At 38.5% G+C, this 25176-nt stretch overlaps 2 protein-coding genes across 3 annotated transcripts; one reads left to right on the top strand and one right to left on the bottom strand.

The window, feature by feature from the left end:
* The first annotated feature begins 1873 nt into the window (after positions 1-1873).
* On the top strand, positions 1874-21217 carry Nadk2 (NAD kinase 2, mitochondrial). Of its 2 annotated transcripts, none has more exons than XM_073989122.1 (7): positions 1874-2530; positions 14040-14343; positions 14638-14866; positions 15562-15905; positions 15972-16105; positions 16167-16292; positions 20931-21217. In XM_073989122.1, exons 1-7 carry the CDS (start codon positions 2491-2493, stop codon positions 21032-21034), a joined length of 1281 nt encoding a protein of 426 aa, XP_073845223.1. In that variant the 5' UTR covers positions 1874-2490; the 3' UTR covers positions 21035-21217. The 2 variants fall into 2 exon arrangements, with proteins under 2 accessions (XP_073845223.1, XP_073845222.1); XM_073989121.1 differs by having other exon boundaries at positions 14626-14866.
* Dbp45A (putative ATP-dependent RNA helicase Dbp45A) lies at positions 21218-24384 on the bottom strand. Its single transcript, XM_073989120.1, has 5 exons — positions 23973-24384; positions 23563-23910; positions 22977-23502; positions 22753-22906; positions 21218-21525 (listed from the first exon to the last, which is right to left on the bottom strand). Exons 1-5 carry the CDS (start codon positions 24240-24242, stop codon positions 21225-21227), a joined length of 1599 nt encoding a protein of 532 aa, XP_073845221.1. The 5' UTR covers positions 24243-24384; the 3' UTR covers positions 21218-21224.
* Between the last annotated feature and the right edge of the window lie 792 nt (positions 24385-25176).

Here is a 25176-nt window from a genome sequence, read left to right as displayed (position 1 = left end):
TCAAGTTGCCGATCATCAGCATGGATTCCGTAAGCAGCACAGCGCGACAACTGTGCTACACGCCATTACCACACATATTTGTCAAGGACTCAACCAGAGACGGCCGTGCGATAGAACAGTGATGGTGGCGCTTGACTTATCAAAAGCCTTTGATACAGTCAGGCACTCCACGCTGTTTGAGGACATTGAGCAGACAACCTTCCGGCCAAGCTTGAAACGTTGGATAGTCAATTATATGTGTGGACGCCAGTCGTACGTGGAATTCAGGAACAATAAGGGAGTTCCCCAGGGTGGGGTGATATCTCCGGAACTGTTTAACCTCTACCTCTCCTGTATTCCGCCCCCTCCAGACGGCATCGAGATCGTTACGTATGTGGATGATTGCACAATTCTGGCTTCGGGTACCTATCCTGATGACATATGTTAGAGACTGAACAACAATTTAACCGATCTTACCACTTTTTTCCATTCGAGGAATATGCAGATTTCCGCCACAAAATCAACAGTCACTCTGTTCTCTACATGGACAGCGCAGTTTGGAAGAGAATTGAATGTCGTGGTCGACGGTAGCAGAATTCCGACCACAAACTGCCCCAAAATTTTTGGGGGTCACATTCGACACTACTTTCACGTCGTGTGCGCACGCCACAGCTATCTGCGACAAACTGAAAAGTAGGAACAAGGTCCTCAAATCCCTAGCCGGCAGCACTTTGGGTGCAGATAAAGAAACCTTGTTGACCACATATAACGCGATAGGTCGGTCTGCGGTAAGCTATGCAGCGCCAGTCTAGTCCCCGAGATTATGTGATACGAATTGGAAAAAGATTCAAACTTGCCAGAATGCCGCCCTGAGAACAGCGACAGGGTGCCTCCTCAAATCCTCAGTGGACCATCTACATGAGGAAGCAAAAATTCTTCCTGTAAAACAACACAATGAGATGCTTTCGTTGCAGTACCTGCTTGGATGTTATCGTATGAGCCATCCCAATCACCATCTTGTGGGTAGGGCCGGCACATACGGGCAGATCAGGAAGGATATCCATGCTCTAGAGTCAGATGTCCAACAATACAGGAGAGATACACAGATGCAGTTGCCAAGGCCTTAAGCAATTATAGTGTGCATAAAGTTCTCGAAATACATCCCCCATCTATTGCAGCTGAGGAGCATCAGCTGCCACGGAAAACTGGAGTAGTTTTGGCTCAACTACGCTCGGGATATTGCAGTCGCCTAAATTCGGAACAAGCAATCCTTACCCCAATGTGGCGGGAAAGTTGAGCAGAGTAATCTGGAGATGTAGGTTCGCTTGCAGAACCTAGATTAGGAGATGTGTTGACTACGCCATTCGGAGACCTTTCGGTCCATTGTAAGATAAGAAGGTGGCGGAGAACGTATGTATATTCCATTTGTTCTGATCCATCCCTTTGACATATTGGTGCTGCAATTTACTTTTATGGGCCGATTCCGTACAGCGAGGCGAGTCGTATCGCGTTGCCAGTTGCAATTTTTCCATTACGTATAGCAAAAGTCGCACGACGACGTTAAATTTTGTCGCCGTAATGTTCATTTTCCGGCGACAACAAATTATTTTCTATCGCTGTACGTAGTGCATTTTTTAAATTTTGTCGCAGAGACGATAGACGACGCGACATGACTCGCCTCGCTGTACGGAATCGGCCCATTAAAATACATATAGAATAAATAAATGTAGGTATAAAATGCACTTTTATCTCATACTAATTTTATATAACTCTCCTCAAAGCTGTTTCCAAACATTTCTAAAATGAAACTTTTCAAAATTAACGGCATTTAATGTCTTTGGTTCTAAAATCAGCTGTTTTTTATTGCGGCCTACAATGCATCATCTGTCATTGTGACTTTACGTACAAGAGAGTGAGGCGATTGAAACCATTGAAATGATTGGACTCCAAAAAAGTGGAAATATTACTGATAAGGAATGGAAAGTATCTACAAGTACCACATCATGACACAAGTTGGATGTGCATGGACAAACATTTGCTTGGCAGTTGGATTTTGGAAGCGATTTAAGACGGACGGGCGCCTAAAACGCATAATCGGGTGAGCGCAATAAAACAATCACAACAACAACAGTAAACAAACAAACAAACAACCGGCATAATCAACATACCACCAGATAACTAGCTAGCGAATATTGCGAAGTTTAATTGCATTAGGTTGTGTTTATATTCCACATCTGTTGACAGTGTTGCCGGTGCATTTACCTCTGACCTTGTGCCTGGTTTCTGTTGAAACAAAAAAGAAGAATTTCAAATATTAGCACAATAAGAAATACTTAAGAGATATTCCCCTAGTGTGTTGTGGTGTGTGGCAGTGGATAAGTGAAGGAAAATTCCATTGATGTAAAAATATACTCTAAATTTATAACAACATCTGCAGCAGACGAGCAAAGGTCAACTATTTGGACACAATCTGGTTTTCTAATGTGATTGGAACGAAACCGGCAACATAAAATGTTTAAAACAAAAGCATTTTTGCAAGGATTTGCAAAAGGTAAGTACCCACCACCCCTCATAACTATTAGTTGCTGTTTTATGTTATTAATTGGATTTTAGTTCTGGTAGCTATTTGGGCAATCAATCGCATTTCATGATGTCGTCTGATTTGATTAGTGATATAGCCAAAGCGCATTGTTTGTGTCCATTACGAGAAGTACACTTGGGCATATACACTTGTTGTTGTATACTATATAGTTAGGGGTATATCAATATTTCTTATCAGTTTTCATTCATTCCAACAAAAACACACACATGCCCAGGAACAACACAAAACTTTCATCGCAATCACAGCTGTCATTGTGACCGTTTTGAGTGGAAGCGGGAAATATGCGACTTATCTTGATTTCAAATTTTTCTATTGAAGAATATTGAAATTGTTAAATGTCACTGTGTCGCGCCGCGTCTCTCGTTCGTTCTCTCTGTTGTGATGTGCGTAAATACCGCCGTTTTGTGTTCTACAAATGATTTACAGTAGAGATATAGCTATATAGCTACTCAACAATCATAGCGATTATGAATCTTCACGTAGGGAGCTACTCACAAGTGAGTTGCAGTTCACTTTCACCTGCTCGAGCTATTATGATTGAGCAGGGAGGAGCACAAAAAGTGAACAAGGGTTGACAAGTCGGAAAATGGAAAATAATGGCGCGACTTGTGAACCCTTGAAATAATAATTTGTGTTGCCATACCGTAATTTTTTGCACAAACAACTTTGAGATTAATTAATTCTTATTTTTTGTATAAAAAATAAATAAATTTTCAAATTAATAAACATTTCTAGCAAGAAAAATGTCAGTTATTAACAATCCACTGTAAAAGAACATGGATATTGGTAAAAGAAAATACAACATTAAAACAACATGACAACATCTGTAACAGCTGTTCTTTTGTTTTGGCAGATATGTGAAAATTGTTTATTTACACTGAAGAATTCGTGAAATTTATTGGAAAATCGTAAAAAAGTGAACAAATGTCGTTTAAAAACGTCATTAAATGGCTACAATAAGTAAATGTTTAATGTTGCATTTTGGGTGATAACAGAAATGGCAAATTCTGAGGAATACCAAGGAAATGAAGTGGAAGTTGTGTTTAGCACCATCTCCCATTCTTTCCAAGACTGCGACCCCAAAAGATCCAAATCGTGTACATTACTCTCTCTAGGAATAACAATTGCAGACATGGGTTGCTCCTGATTGGGTCCTTGTATAGTTGTGAGCCGCTTTATGCAGAATGTACCTTTTTGATCTGTCCATACCTGAAAACTCGATTTAGGCCTTCCTTCACTGATACATACCACGGGCAACGTTTTAGTTACAGTACTTGCTCGGGCATTACCGTGAGAGCTCGGGCATTACCGTGGGTTGGCCCGACACACTAGGTCCATCAAGAATGATCTTCACGTTCTAGAGAGGGAAGCCCAACCATACCGGATAGAATCCCTTGCTCAACAAGCATTTCAAGTAGTTTTGAATAGCTTTCACATAGTCGCAGGTTGTAATGTAAACAAATATAGTGTGCATAAAGTCCATAACAAACCAGAGTAGTTTTTGCTCAACTATACTTGGGATATTGCAGTCGTCTAAATTCTTAGGCAAATATTGATAGCACCATGCACAGCACTCTGCGTCTTTTAATGGTGCGATGCCAAACCTAGTCATATAACTCCAGTGGATAGTTACATGCCATTCTTGGAACTGAAGGTAGACCCAATTTTGTACCAAATTCTGAAAGAATTCAGAGATTCAGACCGAATTCGTAAAGAACTCTGAAAAAATGTTAGCGGTCAATGTCCTAAGCTTTAAAAAACAAGAACATTCGTTTTATGCAACTTAAACATTATGGTAGAAATTTATAATAATGATATTTCTTTCTTTTTATAAGAATAAAAACAAAAACGCCCATTTGTTTTTAAATTTTTAAGTTGACCTCAAGCCAAATTAAAACCAAAGAAAATAGCGTCCAAAGGTCAACAATAACCTCACAACATAAAAAATCTCTTATTATTTTTTGTTACTTTCAACCTAAAATACAATTAATTATCATTACAGATACAAAATATTCGTATTTTTTAAAATAAATGTTCACACTTAAATTTTTTTGTTCAACTCACTTTGATTTCGGTAGTGAGAAATTTCAGCAGAAATTTGCCTCTTTTTCTCACTTTTTTTACATTTGTAATAGCTAATTTTTTCACGAACGTGAGTTTTGCTCACCCTCTTGTTGTTTATAATAAGGGAACAGTGAGAACATAACATCACTCACGGCGATATGATGTTTATAATAGGGGAGGAGGCGAGAAAGAGAAAACTCACGGTGAGAGGCCGTTCATAATTGGGCTGAATATGTGTGTTCGTTTACTCGAAATTTGTACAAATTGTTACTGGATGTTGTTCGTTTACTCTACAGTACAATGCAAAAGAGCTTAGCCGATTACAAGAAGTTACTGAACTTGTACAAATTGTTGAGTAAACGAACACACCTAATATATAGTACATATGTATATAGTACAAACATTACAGATAATGTTCAAATGCTATTTTAAAAGTGAAATGTGAAATTGCTATTTATGATTTATATACCCTACCGCAATATGACTGATATTTTATATTTTACAGTCAGGGTAAAATATACAGAATCACAGCTTCAGTAAAATGCTATTTGAACATTAATTATTAATATTAAATAGTTGCCAAAGATTTATTCATAATTCGACATAGAAATTTATGTGTACGTCATTTTATCAATGTCTTGGCGATAGATAATATGACTTATGTATATGAGATAATTTTAATATTATCAGTGATAATTTTTGTATTATAAACAAAAACAGATTTGTGTTGAACAACAGTTATATGCAAAGTCCAAAATATAAAGTAGCTTTAATGATTGACAACGTAAAAACCTTGAATTTGGGCATATAAATAAAAAATGGCATGGAATATTTAAGAAAAAAAAAATTATTTTTAGCTATTGAGGAATTACGTCTAAGACATTGGTATCTTCAACTTTCTTTCCATTATAATGTCGTAAAAACCTGTTTTTTACTGCTGCGATTTTCAATTAAACAATCTACACCATTTTCACATGTAATTCGAATAATTTCAGTTGTAATTCGAAGAATTTCAGTTGTAATTTGATTATTTCATTTGAAATTCGAAACATTTCACTTGTAATTTGAGAATTACAATTGAATTTCGAATTATTTCATTTGTAATTTGAGAATTCCAATTGAAATTCGAATTATTTCATTTGTAATTTGAGAATTCCAATTGAAATTCGAATTATTCCATTTGTAATTTGAATTTTTTCATTTGAAATTCGTATTATTACATTTGAAATTCGAATTATTACATTTGTAATTTGAAGTTTTTCATTTGAAATTCGAATTATTACATTTGAAAATCAAAGCATCTGAAATATTTTTAAATTAAGGGTGGTGGCAACGATGATCCATTTTTAAGTTTTTTTTTTTAAGGTTGTGGATCATCCCACATGGTTGAGAGGGTGTTGGAAGCGTACACTTAAAACGTCGACACAATGATGTGGAAAAGTATTATAAATAATAATAATTTAAATATGCGATAAAAATTTAATCAAAAATGTTAGAATCATATAAAGTCAGGGATTTGTTATTTTCCCAATCAAAAACCAAGGGATTGGCATGTAAGGATACACCTATATTACCCTCCAAAGTTTTTGGAACTTTTAAAAGAAGACCCGATTGCAGGAAAACTACATATACGCTTTAGAGAAAAAAGTTAATTATTACAAAATGCTTAAAAAGTCTCAAAAATATAATTTTCATAAAAAATTTTAAGTTAAGATGAATACGATCCTTTATTGATTTAAGCGTTATGGTTGGATTATCTTCACCTTAGTATAAAGAAGAAATGAGAGTATTTTTGTTTTTATTATAAATAAAATAATTCGATTTTCAAATGTAATAATTCGAATTTCAAATGGAAAAATTCAAATTACAAATGTAATAATTCGAATTTCAAATGTAATAATACGAATTTCAAATGAAAAAAATTCAAATTACAAATGGAATAATTCGAATTACAAATGGAAAAATTCAAATTTCAATTGGAATTCTCAAATTACAAATGAAATAATTCGAATTTCAATTGGAATTCTCAAATTACAAATGAAATAATTCGAAATTCAATTGGAATTCTCAAATTACAAGTGAAATGTTCCGAATTTCAAATGAAATAATCAAATTACAACTGAAATTCTTCGAATTACATGTGAAAATGGTGTAGAAATCAATAAATGAATAAATAACCTACTAAAAATACAAAAATGATTCTAGTAGATCTATTTGAAATTTTTACAAAAATATTTTTTATATAATTTCTTATATAATAAATAAGGATTTGTTTATATCTTTGGGTCTGAAAGGGCTATGAATTTATATGTTCGATCTTGAAGTTGTTAAAAAAAAACAAGTAAAAAAGTATCAGTCGTCTTTACCGACAGAGATATACCCTCAGCATTTGAGAAATACTCTTCTTCAAAAAAAAAAAAAAAAAATGTATTTAGGAGGGTTTTCAAAATGTTGGGCGTAATATATCGATAGATAGAGCTTTTTATCACACTAGCCTACGAAAAACAAAATATCGCTGTAAACAGGGCCACTAGGAAAACCTTCGATAAAAATATCCAAAGGATCCTCGAACAACACAAAACTGCTGAACATAATCGCGCGTACCATTTTAGCGAATATTTTCGAAGTTTTGTGGGGGAGGTACCGGAAGCAGTGGACCTATAAGCACCACATTCGAATTTCATCTAATGTTCGAAGAAATATTACAATATCCAAAGTGCGGACGAACGCAGTATTCGGTTCGAGCTCTCCAGCCATTACATTTGGTGCCATAGGGTATTTTTTACAACTTTTGGACAGTTTTCTCAAGAAGTATGGACTTACCCCTGAAAAAACTTTTACTGCCGTAATTGAGGCAGCGAATGTAAGTTGCTTCAACAAAAATCAAAGTGATTCGAGAGCTGGTCTTAAAGTGAATTTATCCAAAATTTTGTGTGGGATGTACCCGAAGGAGTGTACAAATATAGCCCATATTCGAACCTGATCTTTATCTGGTAGATATATTGGGATGTGTAAAATGTAGACCAAATCGGTCACTCCTTTCAAGAGTTATCGTGCGCACAATTTTTCCGAACTTTTTGAACTTTTGTGGGGAAAGTACCCGAAGGAGTGGACCGATATGGCTTATCTTCGAACTGAAACTAAGTTTGGACAAAATATTACGAAGGCCAAATTTTGGACCGAATCGGCAGATCCGTTCGAGAGTTATCTTGCGCTCTAAACACCTCACACGGTGTCATAGGAGTTTTTTGAAACTTTCAGGTTATGTTCTCAGGAAGTATGGACTTGCCCCTGATAAAACTTATACCGTCGTATGGGGGGCCGTGAATACAAGTTGTTACAACAAAAATCAAAGCGATTCGAGAGCAGGTCCTAAACTGAACTTTTCCGAAATGTTGTGTTGGAGGTACCCGAAGGAGTGCACCGATTGAGTCCATATTGGAACCTCATCTAAGTCTGGTAGAAATTTCACGATGTGCAAAGTATGAACCAAATCGGTTACTTCCTTCAAGAGTTATCGTGCGCACAAATTTTCCGAACATTTTTGAACTTTTGTGTGGGAGGTACCGGAAGGAGTGGACCGATATAACCCATCTTCGAACTTAAACTAAGTTTGGACAAAATATTACGAAAGCCATATTTTGGACCGAATCGGTTGATCCGTTCGAGAGTTATAGTGCGTTCCAGCCAGACAGACGGACGGACATGGCTTAATCAACTCCAAATTGTCTGAAACACATTTCGTCCAAACATACTTGGGGTCTAAAACCATTATTTCGATGAGGCACATTTTGCCATTATGAAAGTTTATATACCCTCGTTAGCATAAATGTTGAGGGTATAAATCAAATGTATAGAAGAGGACATTTTAGTCTTCTATAAGAATATCCTATGTACTTCCGTGAGAAGATCCTCCGCTCTTTTATAAGAAGATTATTCAGTCTTCTATAACAAGTTGTTTGGTCTTCTATAAGAAAACCCTTTAGTTCCTATAATAAGATCCTTGGGTTTTCTATGAGACGACACTTTGGTCTTCTATAACAAGACCCTTTGGTGTTCTATAAGAGGACCGTTTGGTCTTCTATAAGAAGACGCTTTGGACTTCTATAAGATCATTTAGTCTTCTATAAGAAGACACTGAATCTCTGCAATGTTGCCGATTCTGTAGTGCGATTCCTCTAACTAATTTTTGAGTTGCGGACAAAAATCGTTAAAATTAAAATGCTTATAATTTCGGCAATTAACGATATTATTCGGTAAGTTAGCGATCAACAAAAAGTAGTCGTAAACTTCTGCCGATAGCAACAGTATTTTTGTTGTAACAGTGTTTGTATGTTCGTTCTTCTGTTCAATCTGGCTCTGGGACTATCTCCAGTTCCAGAAAAGTAGCTGCTTCGATGGGATGTAACCACAGATCCACTGGAGTTAGATGAGTAGGTTTGGCTGGGCAGTTAAAAAGGTGTTTTGAGTCGTGCGGGCCCATGCCACATACTGGGCAGATGTCTTGCACGGCGCGGTCGATTTCCGCCCAATAAGAATTTAGGCGACTGCAATATCCCGAGCGTAGTTGAGCCAAAACCACTCTAGTTTGTCGTGGCAGCTGACGCTTGTCAGCTGCAATAGATGGGGGATGTATTTCGAGGACTTTATTCACACTATAATTGCTTAGGGCCTTGGCAACTGCATCCGTGTATCTCTCCTCTATCGTTGGGCATCTCCCTCTAGAGCATGGATATCCTTCCTGATCTGACTGTATGTGCCGGGCCTACCCACAAGATGGTGATTGGGATGGCTCACACGGTAACATCCAAGCAGGTACTGCAACGAAAGCATCTCATTGTGTTGCTTTACTGGAAGAATCTTTGCCTCTTCATGTACAGCAAATCTTCAGTAGACCCACTGAAGATTTGCTGTTGCTGTTCTCAGGGCCGCATTCTGGCAAGTTTCAATCTTTTTCCGATTCGTATCACATAAACTCGGGGACTAGACTGGCGCCGCATAGCTTACCTCAGACCGACCTATCGCGTTATATGTGGTCAACAAGGTTTCTTTATCTGCAACCAAAGTGCTGCCGGCTAGGGATTTGAGGACCTTGTTCCTACTTTTCAGTTTGTCGCAGATAGCTGTGGCTTGCGCGCACGACGTGAAAGTAATGTGACCCCCAAAAATTTTGAGGCAGTTTGTGATCGGAATTCTGCTACCGTCGACCACGACATTCAATTCTCTTCCAAACTGCGCTGTCCATGTGGTGAACAGAGTGGCTGTTGATTTTGTGGCGGAAATCTGCATATTCCTCGAATGGAAAAAGGTGGTAAATCGGTTAAATAGTTGCTCAGTCTCTCACAGATGTCATCAGGATAGGTACCCGACGCCAGGATCGTGCAATCATACGCATACGTTACGATCTCGATGCCGTCTGGAGGGGACGGAATACAGGAGAGGTAGAGGTTAAACAGTTCCGGAGATATCACCCCATATCATCCCTGTTTAACTCTACGAGGTTTGCACTTCTTGTTTCTGAATTCCACGTACGACTGGCGTCCACACATATAATTGATTATCCAACGTTTCAAGCTTGACCGGAGAGTTGTCTGCTCAATGTACTCAAACAACGTGTAGTGCCTCACTGTATCAAAGGCTTTTGATAAGTCAAGCGCCACCATCACTGTTCTATCGCACGGCCGTCTCTGGTTGAGTCCTTGACAAATATGTGTGGTAATGGCGTGCACAGCAGTTGTCGTGCTGTGCTGCTTACAGAATCCATGCTGATGATCGGCAACTTGATAGCTATTTCTGATACTAGGGAGGACTAAGGCCTCAAGGGGCTTTGCTACGGGCGACAAAAGCGAAATCGGCCTATACGATTCACTTTTGCTGGCATCCTTGCCGGGCTTCCGTAGTGGGACCACCCTGCCCATTTTCCAGACTTCGGCAACAATGAGGGTGGATAGCGACAAGTTGAGAACTTTAGTGAGATACTCCACTCCCGGCTCATCCAGCTGCATCAGCATTGCCATGGAGATTCCATCAGGGCCCAACGCTTTGAATGATTTAGCGTTCCTGATGGCATTGGCAACATCATCCATTGTAAACTGTGGTGGTTCCTCCTCTGCAGGAAGAGATTTGATGCGACGTAATACTCTTCTCTTCGCCCTGTAACTCTCGGGGTGCTCGACAAACTGTCGATTGAAATAACTTGCGCACCTCTTCGGGTCAGTCAACGTAACGCCGCCAAACGTGACTGAGGTGCTATATTCCCTTCTTCCAGGGTTCGAGAGTGACTTAACCGTTGCCCACAATTCACCTATACCGGCTCCAATGTTGCAACTCTTCAGATGATTTAACCACTTGTTCCGCTTTTGCTCGCCGACCAGCCTGTTATCTTCCAGTGTCAGCTCCCTGAGCTCATTGGGGTTGGTTCGGCGGAGCTCATCACCCTTATTAGCAAATTCCCGTCGCCTCTGCTGGGAAGTTTGGTTTTATTTCTGGTATTCGACCAGCAGGGATATGACGAGCGGCTGCAGCAGTGATGATGTCTCGGAACGTCCTTTCCGCTACCCGAACATCAGAAGGATTGGGCAGTTCTCTGAAGCGGTGATTGGTGAACTCTGTGAAACCCGGCCAATAAGCTTTCTTATGATTGATGAATGTGCGGCGTTCAGAGGAAATGAAATCGGGTGGTCTTCTAATGGAGACAATTATGGGGAGATGGTCTGATCCAAGAGAAATGACGGGTTGCCAGGTAACGTCATTTGTCAGACCAGGTGACACGATGGTTATGTCTGGCGATCTGTGACACTCTCCTCTAATTCTGATAGAGGCGTCCTCATTGACCGTGCAAAACTGCCAGCGCTGTACCTCCGACTGTCTGTCTGGCTGGTGCGCACGATAATTCTCGAACGGATCAACCGATTCGAACCAAATTTTGGGTATCGTAATATTTTGCCTAAACTTAGTTTAAGTTCGAAGATGGGCCATATCGATCCACTCCTTCGAGTACCTCTCCCACAAAACTTCGAAAATGCTCGGAAATTTTGTGCGTACAATAACTCTCGAAGGCAGTAACCGATTTAGTCCATACTTTGCACATCCTGGAATGTCTACAAGACTTAGATAAGGTTCCAATGTGGACTCAATTGGTCCACTTCTTTGGGTACCTCCCACACAAAATTTCGGAAAAATTCAGTTTAGGATCAGCTCTCGAATCGCTTTGACTTTTGTAGTAACAACTTGTATTCACTGCCCCCCATACGACTGTACAAGTTTCATTAGGGGCAAACCCATAATTCCTGACAAAATAGCCTGAATGTTCGAAAAACCCCCCTATGACACCGTCTGTAGTTGTTGGAGCGCAAGCTAACTCTCGAACGGATCTGCCGTTTCGGTACAAAATGTGGTCTTCGTAATATTTTGTGCAAACTTAGTTTCAGTTCGAAGATAAGCCATATCGGTCCACTCCTTCAGGTACCTCCTCCCCCACAAAAGTTCAAAAATGTCGGAAAAATTGTGCGCACTATAACTCTTGAAGGGATGGACCGATTTGGTCCATACTTTACACATCCTAATATATCTACCAGGTATAAATCAGGTTCGAAAATGGACTATATTTGTCCACTCCTTTGGGTACCGCCCACACAAAATTTTGGATAAATTCACTTTAAGACCTTCTCTCGAATCACTTTGATTTTTGTTGAAGCAACTTGCATTCGCTGCCTCAATTACGGCAGTAAAAGTTTTTTCAGGGGCAAGTCCATACCTCTTGAGAAAACAGTCCGAAAGTTGTAAAAACCCCCTATGGCACCATATGTAGTGACTGGAGGGCTTGAATCGAATACTGCGTTCGTCCACAATAGTTCGAAAAATTCGATAAAATTGTACGCACGATTTCTCATAGACGTAGCAACCGATTTGGTCCAAACTTTGGATCTCTAAATATTGGCGAAACTTAGTTTATGTTCAAATTTGGGTCATATCTGTCCAATCCTTGTGGTACCACCCACATAAATGTTCAACATTTTTGTGTGGTTCGACGATGCTTTGGACATTTTTACCGAAGGTTTTCCTAGTGGCCCTGTTTACAGCGATATTATGTTTTTCGTAGGCTAGTGTGATAATGAAGCCCTATCTATCGATATCCCCACAAATGAGCTTTGAGCTTTAATCCTATCCATACTTTTGTCGGTGCATACGCCCAAAATTTTAAAAAAAACCCCCTAAATACATGTTTTTTTTTTGAGAAAAAAAGTTTTTCAATCGACACAGGCTGAGGGTTAGGGTGGGGCGATTTGAACACCACCACGGACGCCTGGATTTTCTGATTATTGGGATTGTACTGAGCAAAAAAATCCACTAGACCATATGTCTACGGTGAAAATCGAGCCCCTGGATTTTGACTTGAAATTTTTTTTTTCAAGGTTTTTTGGATATTTTGTAACAGCCAAACCACTGAGATTTTCGATCCAACACAAGGACAAAAATTGTAGCCAAGACACCAATTAAGAACTCTCTAGTACACAGCAAAAGCATTGGAACGCTCCTTCAGGCAGTTATGGCCCCGAGAATGTGCACATTTTTCGGAAAATATCGATAAATTACACTGTGCTACAAAATTTGGGTGGAAATTTCCTTTTGGAGATGAAAGCCCTTGGTAAGTGTACTAAGAACGCAAAAGGAAATTTTAAGGATAGGTCAAGTTTCTGAGATATGGTTTGGCCAAAATATCCTTGAAAAAAATGTCAAGTCAAAATCCGGGGGCTCGATTTTCACCCTATGGTCTAGTGGACTTTTTTGCTCAGTACAATCCCAAGAATCAGAAACTCCAGTCGCCCACTATCACTTTTTTCCTTCCATACAAATCGCCCCGGCCTACTGAGGGTATATCTCTGTCGGCAAAGCCGACTGATACTTTTTTACTTGTTTGTTTTAATTTTTGCGATTGGCTTTCCGACCAATATTACAACATTGTGATGTGTGGGAATACTGAATGAATTAATCTAACAACCACATCATTAAAAGGGAAACAGTTGTCGCGTGTTTTTTTAATTATTTTTAGATTGAAAAACATGTTGGCAAAATAAAGTGCGTACGATAAGGCAAAGTACGTTTAATAGGTTTATTTATAAATATGGTTCTCCATTCGGGCCAATTGTTACACACTTACATAGGAACAAACATAATCAAATAAATATACACATGCATTCATTGCTGAGTGCAAATTTCTTCATGATGCGACTTCGTTACGGAGACGTTATTTGTTTACTAATAAAAAGAAGTGCATTTGTGTGTGTCTAGCATTTTTGTATTGAAATTAAGATCACACAACTTATTATTGAATATTTTTTACAACATATGTATCTGAATCTTAAAAAAAAAATGTTTTTTTCTCTTTCTTTAGAATTTTTATGTGTACACAGAAACGCCTCAAGCGGCTCTGGTACCATAAAACATGCAGCAACAGTACCAGTGGATCCCACAAATTTTAAATTACAAAGAGCTTTATTGGTTTCAAAACTGTCCCGCTATGAATTCGAACAGCTAAGACATCCCAATCTTAATGCCCAACAACTGGAAGCGCGACTACGGGATCGTGGTACCGATTTTGAAACATTAATGTATTTACATAATTTACACAAAGATTTTGAACGTACCATTGTAAGGAGTTTTCAAAATGTTGGCTGTGAAGTTAGATTGGCCAATCGGTAAGTATTGCCAAAATAGATTGGCGGCATTGTTGCATACCTTCGTAAATCATTTATTTGGACAAATTTTGTAAATAATGTGTTAATGTCTGTCTTTTCATTTCATAACACAAACAAATGTACACCAAACATATGTCTCTTTTGCACTGTATATCCCCCCATTGTAACACATAATTACACTATTACTACCAAACACCCAACCACAACTGATGGTGTTCGTCTATATACATATGTGTATGGCTAAAAATTACCACCCACACCGCATACCTCTAATCTAATCAGAGTCGAATTTAGAAGCTCTTTAAGCAAGGACATAATGCGTTGGGCTGATGTAATAGTGCCCATTGGAGGAGATGGCACATTTTTACTAGCTGCTGGACGTGCCAGTCCACTATTTGCCCAGTCACAACAGAAAACACCAATTGTAGGCTTCAACTCAGATCCTCAACGATCCGAAGGAAGACTTATGTTGCCAAAACATTATACAGAGAATCCGGCTGATGCTGTGGCAAAGATTAAAAGTGTAAGTCATAAACATACGACCTTTACAGAAAGTAACCTCTTGGTATTGGTTGGAATTTTTCTGGTTTAGATTATTATGACTTTAAAAAGTAATTTAAAAGTAATCAATAAGTTAAAAGGAAGATTTAATTTCCTATACGTTTAACTTTTAATTTGAACTTTTGGTTTCTTTTGCACCCTATCACTCCAATCAATAACAAAAGGTATAATTTTCCTTTTTAGGAACTCCTTTCCTTTACCGACCCGAGGCAAAAATCCCGATTCCAAACATGTATTGCTTTTGTTGCGGAAATGTATACTTCCTGAGATATGGACCACAAAGGCCCTAACCTATAACTTTGGCAAAACAACTTTGGAGGCCCATATCTTGGGAAGTATACATTTCCGCAACAAAAGCAATACATCGTTGGATTCGGTGTAAAAAGTACTATCTGTGGTAATTTTTTAATAATTTTCTGCGTTGGTTTGCCAACATTTTATACTAGGGCCTTTGTGGAACTTTGGAGGCCCATATCTCGGGAAGTATACATTTCCGCAATAAATGCAATACATGGTTGGAATCGGGATAAAAATCACTATCTGTGGTAATTTTTTCGTAATTTTTTGCGTCGGGTCGGTAAAGGAAAGATAAGCCCCTTTTTCATCTCAAATCTATTTTTTTGCAAAAATTGTTTTTTTTTTCTTTTAAATTTCTAGGGCGACTTCCAATGGATGCATCGTTCACGCATACGTACCACTCTGCTGGGTAATAACGGTCATATTCCAGAATCAACAGATTTATATCGTCATTGTGTGACGAAAATGGAACAAGAAAAGACTGAACCTCAATACTTGAGTAAAGAAATGGCCAAAAAATATAAAGCCAAAATGCATCGAGTCTTGCCATATTTGGCTTTGAACGAAGTATTCATAGGCGAGTCATTGTCGGCACGTGTTTCGCATTTACAGCTGGTTATCAATCATCAAAATGTGGTGAACAAAACCAAATGTTCGGGATTGTGTGTAAGTACAGGCACTGGATCCACATCGTGGCATACAAGGTAGGACAATTGATATTCAACAAAATTGATGCATTTATTAATAAATGTTCTTCTTCTTCGCTTTAGCATAAATCGTATTAGCAAAAAACACATGGAAGATTTATTCCACATTTTACCAGATTCGGCTAAGGAAGCCTTAAGCGGTGTCAGCACTGAGGAATTGGTACAAAAATACAATCAGAATTTACTTTTCCATCCAGGTAAATAGTTGGAACATTTGCATTATGTTATTAAAAAATCTTAAATATTTGCTGATTTCAGATGATCCTCGCATATGCTATTCCATTAGAGAACAAATTTGTGTGGGTGTTTGGCCCAGTCCCAAAGATTTCGAATCAAGGGGTTTTGTTAAGAATTTATATGTGAAATCTCGTTGCATCGATGCAAGTAAGTATTTAAAATAAATATCAATATTTGAAGTAATTTTTTAAGGGGGGCGGGTCATAATGCATCATAAAATCCAAATAAAATCAGGAGTAACTGTTGCATCTTTTTAACAACAATGATCCCGACATTGTCAGAATTATGTCGGGTATTTCTTCCTTTATAAATATGCTAAAAATTCGAGGTCTAGGAATGAATTTTATTGAGGATCAAAAAGGTCATAAGATGTGGATTTTGTATAGAGTTTTAGCAAGGATCAAAGAGACTAGAAGGCGTGGATTTTTTATCGAGTTTCAGTAAGGATCAAAGAGGAAAATGGGTGTGGATATTCTGTAGTTTCAGTAAGAATCGCAGAGGCCATAAGGCGTGGATTTTTTAAAGAGTTTCAGTATTGATCAAAGAGGCCATAACGCGTGGATTTTTTTATAGTTCTAGTAAGGATCAAAAACGTGGAATTTTATAGAGTTTCAGTAAGGATCAAAGAGGTCATAAGCCGTGGATTTTTTATAGAGTTCCAATAAGGACCAAAGAAGAGGCCGTGAGGATTCAAGAGGGTATAGGGCGAGGATATTTTACAGAGTTTCAGTAAGTATCAAGGAGGTCATAGGTCGTTGATTTTTTATAAAGGTTTGTAAAGATCAAAGAGGAGGGATTTTTTATAAAGGTTTGTAAGGATCAAAGAGGCCCTAAGGCGTAGATATTTTATAGAGTTTCAGTCAGGATCAAAGAGGCTATAGGGCGTGGATTTTTTAGAGTATCAGCAAGGATCAAAGAAAAGAAATTTTATAGAGTTTTAGTAAGCATAAAAGAGGCCAAGACGTGTATATTTTATAGAGTTTCAGTAATCATTAAAGAGGCCATAGAGCGTGGATTATTATAAAAAAGGTTTATAAGGATCAAAGACCACACTGACGCCACATAGCTTAGCACAGACCGATCTATGGCGTTTTATGTGGTTAACTACTTACCTACTTAGCTGGCCCATTACAGAACATTTGTTCTATAGGCCGAACTAAGAAGAGATCTCCATTCCTCTCTATTTGTTGCTTCGCACTCTGGAATACCGCGCCTTTTCATCTCATCATCCACTTGTTTGCGCCATCTATTCCTTGGCCTGCCATTTCTGCGTGCACCGCCAAGCGGTCCGTGTTTATACACCTTTTTAGTGGGGTCATCATCGCTCATTCTTATGATATGGCCTAGCCAACGCAATCGCTGCATCCAATACGTTTAACAATATTGATGTCGTTGTATAGCAGATACATCTCGTGGTTCATGCGACGTCGATATTCACCGTCAACGCAAATCGGCCCGTAGATCTTTCGAAGAATTTTCCTCTCAAACACACCAAGCACTGCCTTATCTGCTTGCGCAAGTACCCATGCTTCGGAACCATACATCAGCACGGGTAGTATCAGTATTTTGTAAAGCGTTATTTTTGTTTGACGAGTTGTGGCTTTGTTTTTGAAGTGCTTACTTAAGCCAAAGTAGCATCTGCTGGCTAATACAATTCTTCTTTTTATTTCACAACTGATGTCGTTTGTTGTGTTTACGGCGGTGTCGAGGCATACGAAGTCTTTTACTACCTCAAAATCATAGGAACCAACTTCAACAGTTGGTCCGATCTCAATGGACGCATTGCGCGTCGACACCATCAACTTGGTCTTCTCTCCGTTTACCGCCAGACCCACTTTAGCAGATTCTCCTTCTACCTTCATAAAGGTATCTGTTACTTCTTTTACTGATCGTCCCATGATGTCTATATCATCAGCATAATCAAGTAACATGTGGCTATTGGTGTAGATTGTGCCACTTCTTTTGACGTTTGCCACTGGAATAACCTTTTCTAGCAGGATGTTGAAAATATCACACGAAACTGAAACCTCTTTTGGTACAAAATTCTTCGGAGAGGTTCTTTCCTATTTTAACCGAGGATCTCGTGTCAGTTAAAGTCATTTTACAAAGCCGAATGAGCTTTGCGGGGATACCAAATTCAGACATGGCCTGGAATACCTTTGAACGTAGTGGGCTGTCGAAGGCTGCTTTATAATCGACAAAAAGGTGGTAGGTTTTCGATCTGCATCTCTTGGGTTTTCTCCAGGATTTGCCGCAGGGTAAATATCTAGTAAATGGTGGACTTGCCAGGTCTAAAGACGCATTGGTATGGTCCAATTATCTCGTTGACCATAGGCTTTAGTCGTCGCACAATATCTCTGACACGATCTTGTAGCAATAGGGAGTAGACTTATGCCCCTATAGTTAGAGCATACAGTCTTATCTCCCTTCTTGTGGACGGGATACAGGATACTCAGGTTCCAATCGTCGGGTACTCGTTCTTCCTGCCAGATGGTGCTAACTAGCTGATGAATACACCTTATCAGCGTGTCGCCTCCGGTTTTGGACAGCTCGGCTGGTAAGCTATCGGCAACTGCTGCCTTATTATTCTTCATCCGATTTATTGCTGTCTTTACCTCATCTTGGCTGGGCGGCATACATTCAATACCATCTTCTGGGATTGGGGCTGTGGTATCTTCGTCGTCTTCGCTGCTATTGGATACCAACAGATTTGAAAAATGTTCTTTCCATATCCTGAGTACACTATCTGTATCAGTTACCAAATTACCTTGCTGGTCTCTACAGGAGGATGTGCCTGTACCAAAGCCATCAGTTTGATGCTTGACTCTTTGGTAGAATTTTCGGACTTCATTCTGGCTCCTGTACATCTCGATTTTTTCGCACTCCCGCTTTTTCATCTCTCTCTTTTTCCTGCGGAAAAGACGTTTCTCCTCTCTCCTTTTCTCCCTGCATCTCTTTCGTGCGCTACGCGTTGCTACGGATTGTAAAGTAGCCCTATATGCCGCATTTTTCTCTTCGGTGGCCGCACGACACTCCTGATCATACCATGGATTCCTTGGTGGAAGTCTCTGGTATCCAAGTAAGGATTTTGCGGCTGTTTGCATGGAGTGGGCAATGCTTTGCCATTGCGCTGATATGTTATCGGGATGAGGAGTGCTTTGATTAAGCAATTGGGCTAGTTGAGTGGAATATGCTGTGGCTATCTGTTGCAATTGCAGCTTACCGATGTCTAACTTTCGTGTTGTGTCTGTTCGTACTTTGTTTGCTACGTTTAAGCGGGTGCGTACCTTGCTGCAACAAGGTAGTGGTCCGAATCAATGTTTGCGCCTCGGAACGATCGTACATCCAACACGCTCGATGAATGTCTTCCATCTATCACAACATGATCAATTTGATTTCTTGTTTTCTGATCTGGAGACAGCCAGGTGCCCTTATGAATATCGGGATGATTAAATCTGGTACTGCTAACTACCATGTTTTTTGCAGCTGCAAAGTCGATCAGCCTCATACCAGTGTCAGATGTTTCACTGTGGAGACTGAATTTTTGGCATTAAAATCGCCTAGAATGATTTTAATGTCATGAGCAGGGCAACGGTCATATATTTCTTCTAAGCGCTCGTAAAATATATCTTTGGTCTGTTCGTCCTTTTCTTCAGTGGGAGCATGAATAAAATGATGAACAAATAAAACTGATGTTGAAGAATTTAGCTTTTATTCGAATTGCAGCAAGTCTTTCATTCACTGGGGTGAAGCTGGATACCATATGTTTTAGTCTCCGACTAACTACGAATCCACAACCAAACACATGCTTTACGTCATGTCAGCTATAATACAGTGCGTCACCTTTAGGTGTTGTTGTGACGCCTTTCCCAATCCATCGTATTTCCTGTATGGCAGTAATATCGGTCTTGTACTTTTCAAGTACGTCTGCCAATGCGAAGACTGCACCTTTATGTGGTTAACTACGTTTCTTTTTCTGTATCCCAAGTGTTAAGGACTAGTTCTTACAACATCTCTGAAAAATCTCTTACAAAATTTTAGCGAATGTTGTTTCTTAGTATTTTATTCACAAATACAGATTAATTGATCTCAATTTCCTGTGTGTGGCAATTCAAATGTGCAGATATTCGTAGAAACACAAAACTTGCACTGTCAATTTGGTCTGAAAGCACAACATAAATATCCCAACAATACATATCGTACTAAAAACATCGAAATTCACACCTAACAGCAACATATTCCAAATCATTTCTAACATATTCTCGGCCAATATTATAATTGTATAGAAATTCCACGCAAAACAAGGCAAAAGTAGTGAACTACCAGCACGATTTGAATTCATCAATGTGTACAACGGAAAGGTATTAAAGATGATACTTAACAAGCGGAAATAAAATCCGAATTTTGTAAGGATCTTAGGTTCATCAAGGACACCACGAAACACTTCATTCAAATTTTGAACAGCATCTTGTTGACTTGCAATTAATAAAACAATAAAGTAATTGTAGAGAATCAGCTTAAGTGTGCTAATTTGATATTCATGTTTGGGATTCTAAGACGAAAAAGGAAGGAAGAATATAAGAAAAGTTCATATTCGTTACAATGATCACAACTTACGTCCAATAATTTCTTTAATCTCATGATATGTTATCTGATTACTGAATTGTAAAACATTTTCCTATGATTTAAATATTTTTCATGGCATTCTATTTTACAGTTTTTGATTATTATTTGCAGCAAATTAAATATTGACAACATTTATTTTTTAATTTTTCTTCTCTCCAGATTTGGTTATAGATGGCAGCATTTCATATCCCTTCAATGATGGTGCGAAGGCTTTATTAGAAGTTCACCCCGAAGATGCTTTATTAGCCATAAGTTTGGACTGATTTTCGTGCGTTTGAAAAAAAAAAAACAATATTTAATAAAATAGTTATGTTTCGTACTGTAGAAATATATGAAATTATTTTTTATAAATATAAAGTTAATCTATACACTTAGTTTAAGTTGTGATAAACGAACGTTGCATTTGTTATAATAAAAAAAAATAAAACAAAATTCAAAATATCAAATCCTTTGTTATGTTTTCTTTTTTATTTTTTGTCCGATTAGCAATGTTTTGGATTTCTTATTTGGCAATGCAGTTTTAAAACGTTTATCAGCCTTCTTTTTCGCCTTCTTCTTTTCATCAGCTGCATTGGCATCTGCATTGTTGTTGCTACTGGTCTTTTTCTTCTTTTTCTGGAAACGCTCCGCATTGACATCCTTAAAACGTTCATCTTGCACAAGAGCTGTAGTACCTTGGTTTTGTTTTTCATTTTGTTGCTCTTTGCGTTTTCTTTTGATTTCCTTAATTTTGTCTTTTTGTTTTTTACGATATCTAAAACGAAACATAAAGAAGCAATGAATATAATGAGGAGATCAAGGGTCATTGAATAAGTTGGGTTGTATGTGACATTATGATGGGCCAATTTATAACTAAGAAAGCTGTTGGGAACTACAACTAATTGCATACCAGAAGACTATAATAATTATGTATATATAATTGTTCCACAAACATCCCATAAAGGTCAAGGGAGATTTCTCTCATATCAATGAGTGCACCCCGATTCATATTAGCTCAATGATATGGGACCTACAGTTTATCGCCGAGTCCGAAAGGCGTGTCTAAGACACCACTTTTGTAGAGAAGTTTTACATGGCTAAAATACTCAGGAAATGTCGCCAACATAACTGAGGGGTATTTTGCCACCATTGAAAAGTGTTTTGATATTGCCTGGCCGAGGAATCGAACCCACGACTTTATGCATGCAGGGCGGGTGTGCATACCATTGCAACACGGTGGCACCCACCAGAATACTATGATGTATTCTAATATAAGGTCATAAAGTCTTCTTCTTCGTAGAGAAGGTCATAAGGTCTTCTTATAGATGGCCATAAGGTCTTCTTATAGAAGGCCATAAGGTCTTCTTATTGAAGGCCCGTCTTTTTATAAATAGTTATGAGGTCTTCTTATAGAAGGTCATAAGGTCTTTTAATAGATGGCCATTAGAGAATGCCATAAGTTCTTCTTATAGAAGGCCATCAGGTCCTCTTATAGAAGGCCATAAGGTCCTCTTATAGAAGGCCACAAGGTCTTCTTATAGAAGGCCATAAGGTCTTCTTATAGAAGGTTATACGGTCTTCTTATATAAAGCCATAAAGCCTTCTTATAGAAGTCCATATGGTCTTCTTATAGAAGGTGATATGGTGTCCTTATAGAAGGGCATAAGGTCTACTTATAGAAGGCCAAAAGCTCTTCTTATAGAAGACCAGAAGATAATTTTGTCCTCTTATAGGACGAGGTCTTCTTATGGAAGGCTGTGAGGTCTTCGAAAAAAAGACTTCCATGGTAGTACGACTATAAAACAGAAAAAAAACTCTTTCGATACCTCTCGACGGTTTCTTTATGGTCATTCCTGTTGCCTTTTCATAGACGACTTTTTATAGACCATTTCATAGAAGACTATTCTTCCGTCACATGCCGCTAAATGTAATTTGTTCAGTTTTTTGCACGATCTAAACTATCCCACCTTATTTCACATATGAAATTCAAATTAAAACTTACAAATTTTCCATTTCATCGGGATCTTTGCCCTCCAGAATCCATTGCTTTCGTCTATAGTTTTGAGCTCTTTCATCAAAATCGTTATTGTCCAATTCGATTTCAGATTCACGGCGAGTAACATTGACCTGCATGAAAATTCTTTCAACCATTTTTTCTAAAACAAAAAGAAACAAGAATAACTTTAAAAAACTGCCCCAAGGTAACAGAACCTGCACAATACTTACGATCTATAGGATGTTCGGTTAATTTCGTATTGATGGCTTGTTCAATTTCACCCAACAGCTCTAAATCTCTGGGAAAACGGAAGATTGAAATAGCCATACCTTTGCGGCCAGCTCTTGCAGTGCGTCCCACACGATGTATATACTCTTTGGGAGTACGTGGCAAACGATGATTGATTACCAATTGCACGCTGGGAATATCAAGACCTCGTGCCGCTACATCGGTGGCAATTAGAATACGTACATGTCTAGATTTAAAACGATTAAGGGCTGCTACTCGTTCCTTCTGGCGCATAAATCCATGCAAACACACATTTGGTATTCCCACCTTATTCAAAGTCATGGACAATAGCTGACAATATTTTTTCGTGTTTGTAAATATCATAACATTTGAACTTTCATCATCTTCACGATATTTGCGCAGAGCTTCAATCAATACCATGTCACGATCATAATCAGCACACAAAAGATAACGTTGATCTAAGGTCTCGACTGTGGCCACTTGGAATTCTTCGGACCATTCCAAACACTAAAATAGAAAGATATTTAGTTTAATTGACAATCAACGGTATTATATTCCATGACTTACATCGTTTGCTATGGGAAATATGCTACTCTCTTTTATAAAATCTTTCATGGTGGCCGAAAAGAACAAATTCTGTCTTTCCTTGGGTATACATTGTTCTATAATTTTTAGGCTTTCATCAAAGTCCCCATTCAACATGCGATCCGCTTCATCTACTACCAAAAATTTCAAATTATCGAATGAAAATGTATCACAACCGGTTAGATGATCGGCCAGACGTCCTGGCATTGCTACCACAATATGTGGTCTTTGCATTAGTTTTTGGGCCTCGAGAATTTGATCAGTTCCCCCCGAAACAACACAAACTCTCACACCCATAGGTTGACCAGCCACCAGAAATTGCTCGGAAATCTATAAAGATAAGAAAAATAATACAATGCATGATCCTGAACAGCATTTTTAACTTTACTTACTTGATAGGCCAACTCATGGGTGGGTGTTAAAACTAAAGCAAAATGACTGGTAGGTTCCTCACTTAATTTCTCCAATATGGGTAGGGCAAAGGCAAATGTCTTCCCCGAACCAGTTTTGGCCGCTCCTATACAATCTTTACCTTCCAATATAGCGGGTATACAGGCTTCTTGAATGGGTGTTGCTTGTTTTAAACCAAGTTTTGTTAGCTGTTTTGTCAGCCATGGCCTTAGCCCCAACTGGGCAAAAGGATTTGTATCCTTTTTCAACATTTTAATAGCAGAATTTTGGGGATTTTTCTTATTATGTTTATTTTAATAGAATCACACGAAACACGTTGTTATTCTTAAACGAATCAAAACAAAAAATCCACTAGGAAAAACAGCTGTTATTAAGTATCATTCACATTGAATTGATAGCACAACTCGCATTGATCGATTTGGTAAGCATAGGTCTGTTCGATAATATTTACGCTTCATTTTTTTGTTTTCCGACCCAAATTATAGAAGGAAAAGAAATTGAAAGGTAGCTCAGCCATCACTTTTTGCACATATTGGAACATGTCTTGTTTAGGGGCACCTCTCGGATCAGGCTGAAATTTTGACCATAGGTAGTCCTAGGGACCCTGATCACAACGATATATAGCTTTCCCGGGGAAGTCCATACTTCCCGAGATATGGGTATTGACATTTCGGAAATGTCTAACTTTAACACCGTTGTCTTGATTATAGGCACCTCTCGGATCGGGCTGAAATTTTGAACATAGGTAGTCCCAGGGACCCTGATCACAACTATGTATACATAGCTTTCGCGGGGGAAGTCCGTACTTCCCGAGATAGAGGTCTTGACATTTCGGAAATGTCTAACTTTTACACCATTGTCTTGATTATGGGCACATCTCGGAACGGGCTTAGAATTGTACCATTGGTAGTCCTTGGTACCCTGATCATAGCGATATACAGCTTTCCCGGGGGAAGTCCATACTTCCCGAGATATGGGTCTTGACTTTTTTACTCACCATTATTAATTAACCTATGCAATATGGGTATCATTTTAAAGCTCAGGAAGAGTTATTTCTATGAACACGTTAAAAATTGACAGTGCTTTTTACGTAGACGGCCTTTGGTCAGGGATTTAAGACTTTCTCCTATGGACTGGTGCAAATTTGGGCTACGCGAACAAAACTTCCTTCAAAATTGTAAGTTT

This window comes from Musca autumnalis, unplaced genomic scaffold (assembly GCF_047663935.1).
Source record: "Musca autumnalis isolate F117 unplaced genomic scaffold, ASM4766393v1 scaffold_5, whole genome shotgun sequence".
Lineage (NCBI taxonomy): Eukaryota > Metazoa > Arthropoda > Insecta > Diptera > Muscidae > Musca > Musca autumnalis.
Note: the sequence above shows the minus strand (reverse complement) of the source record. Positions and strands in the feature narration are given on the sequence as shown.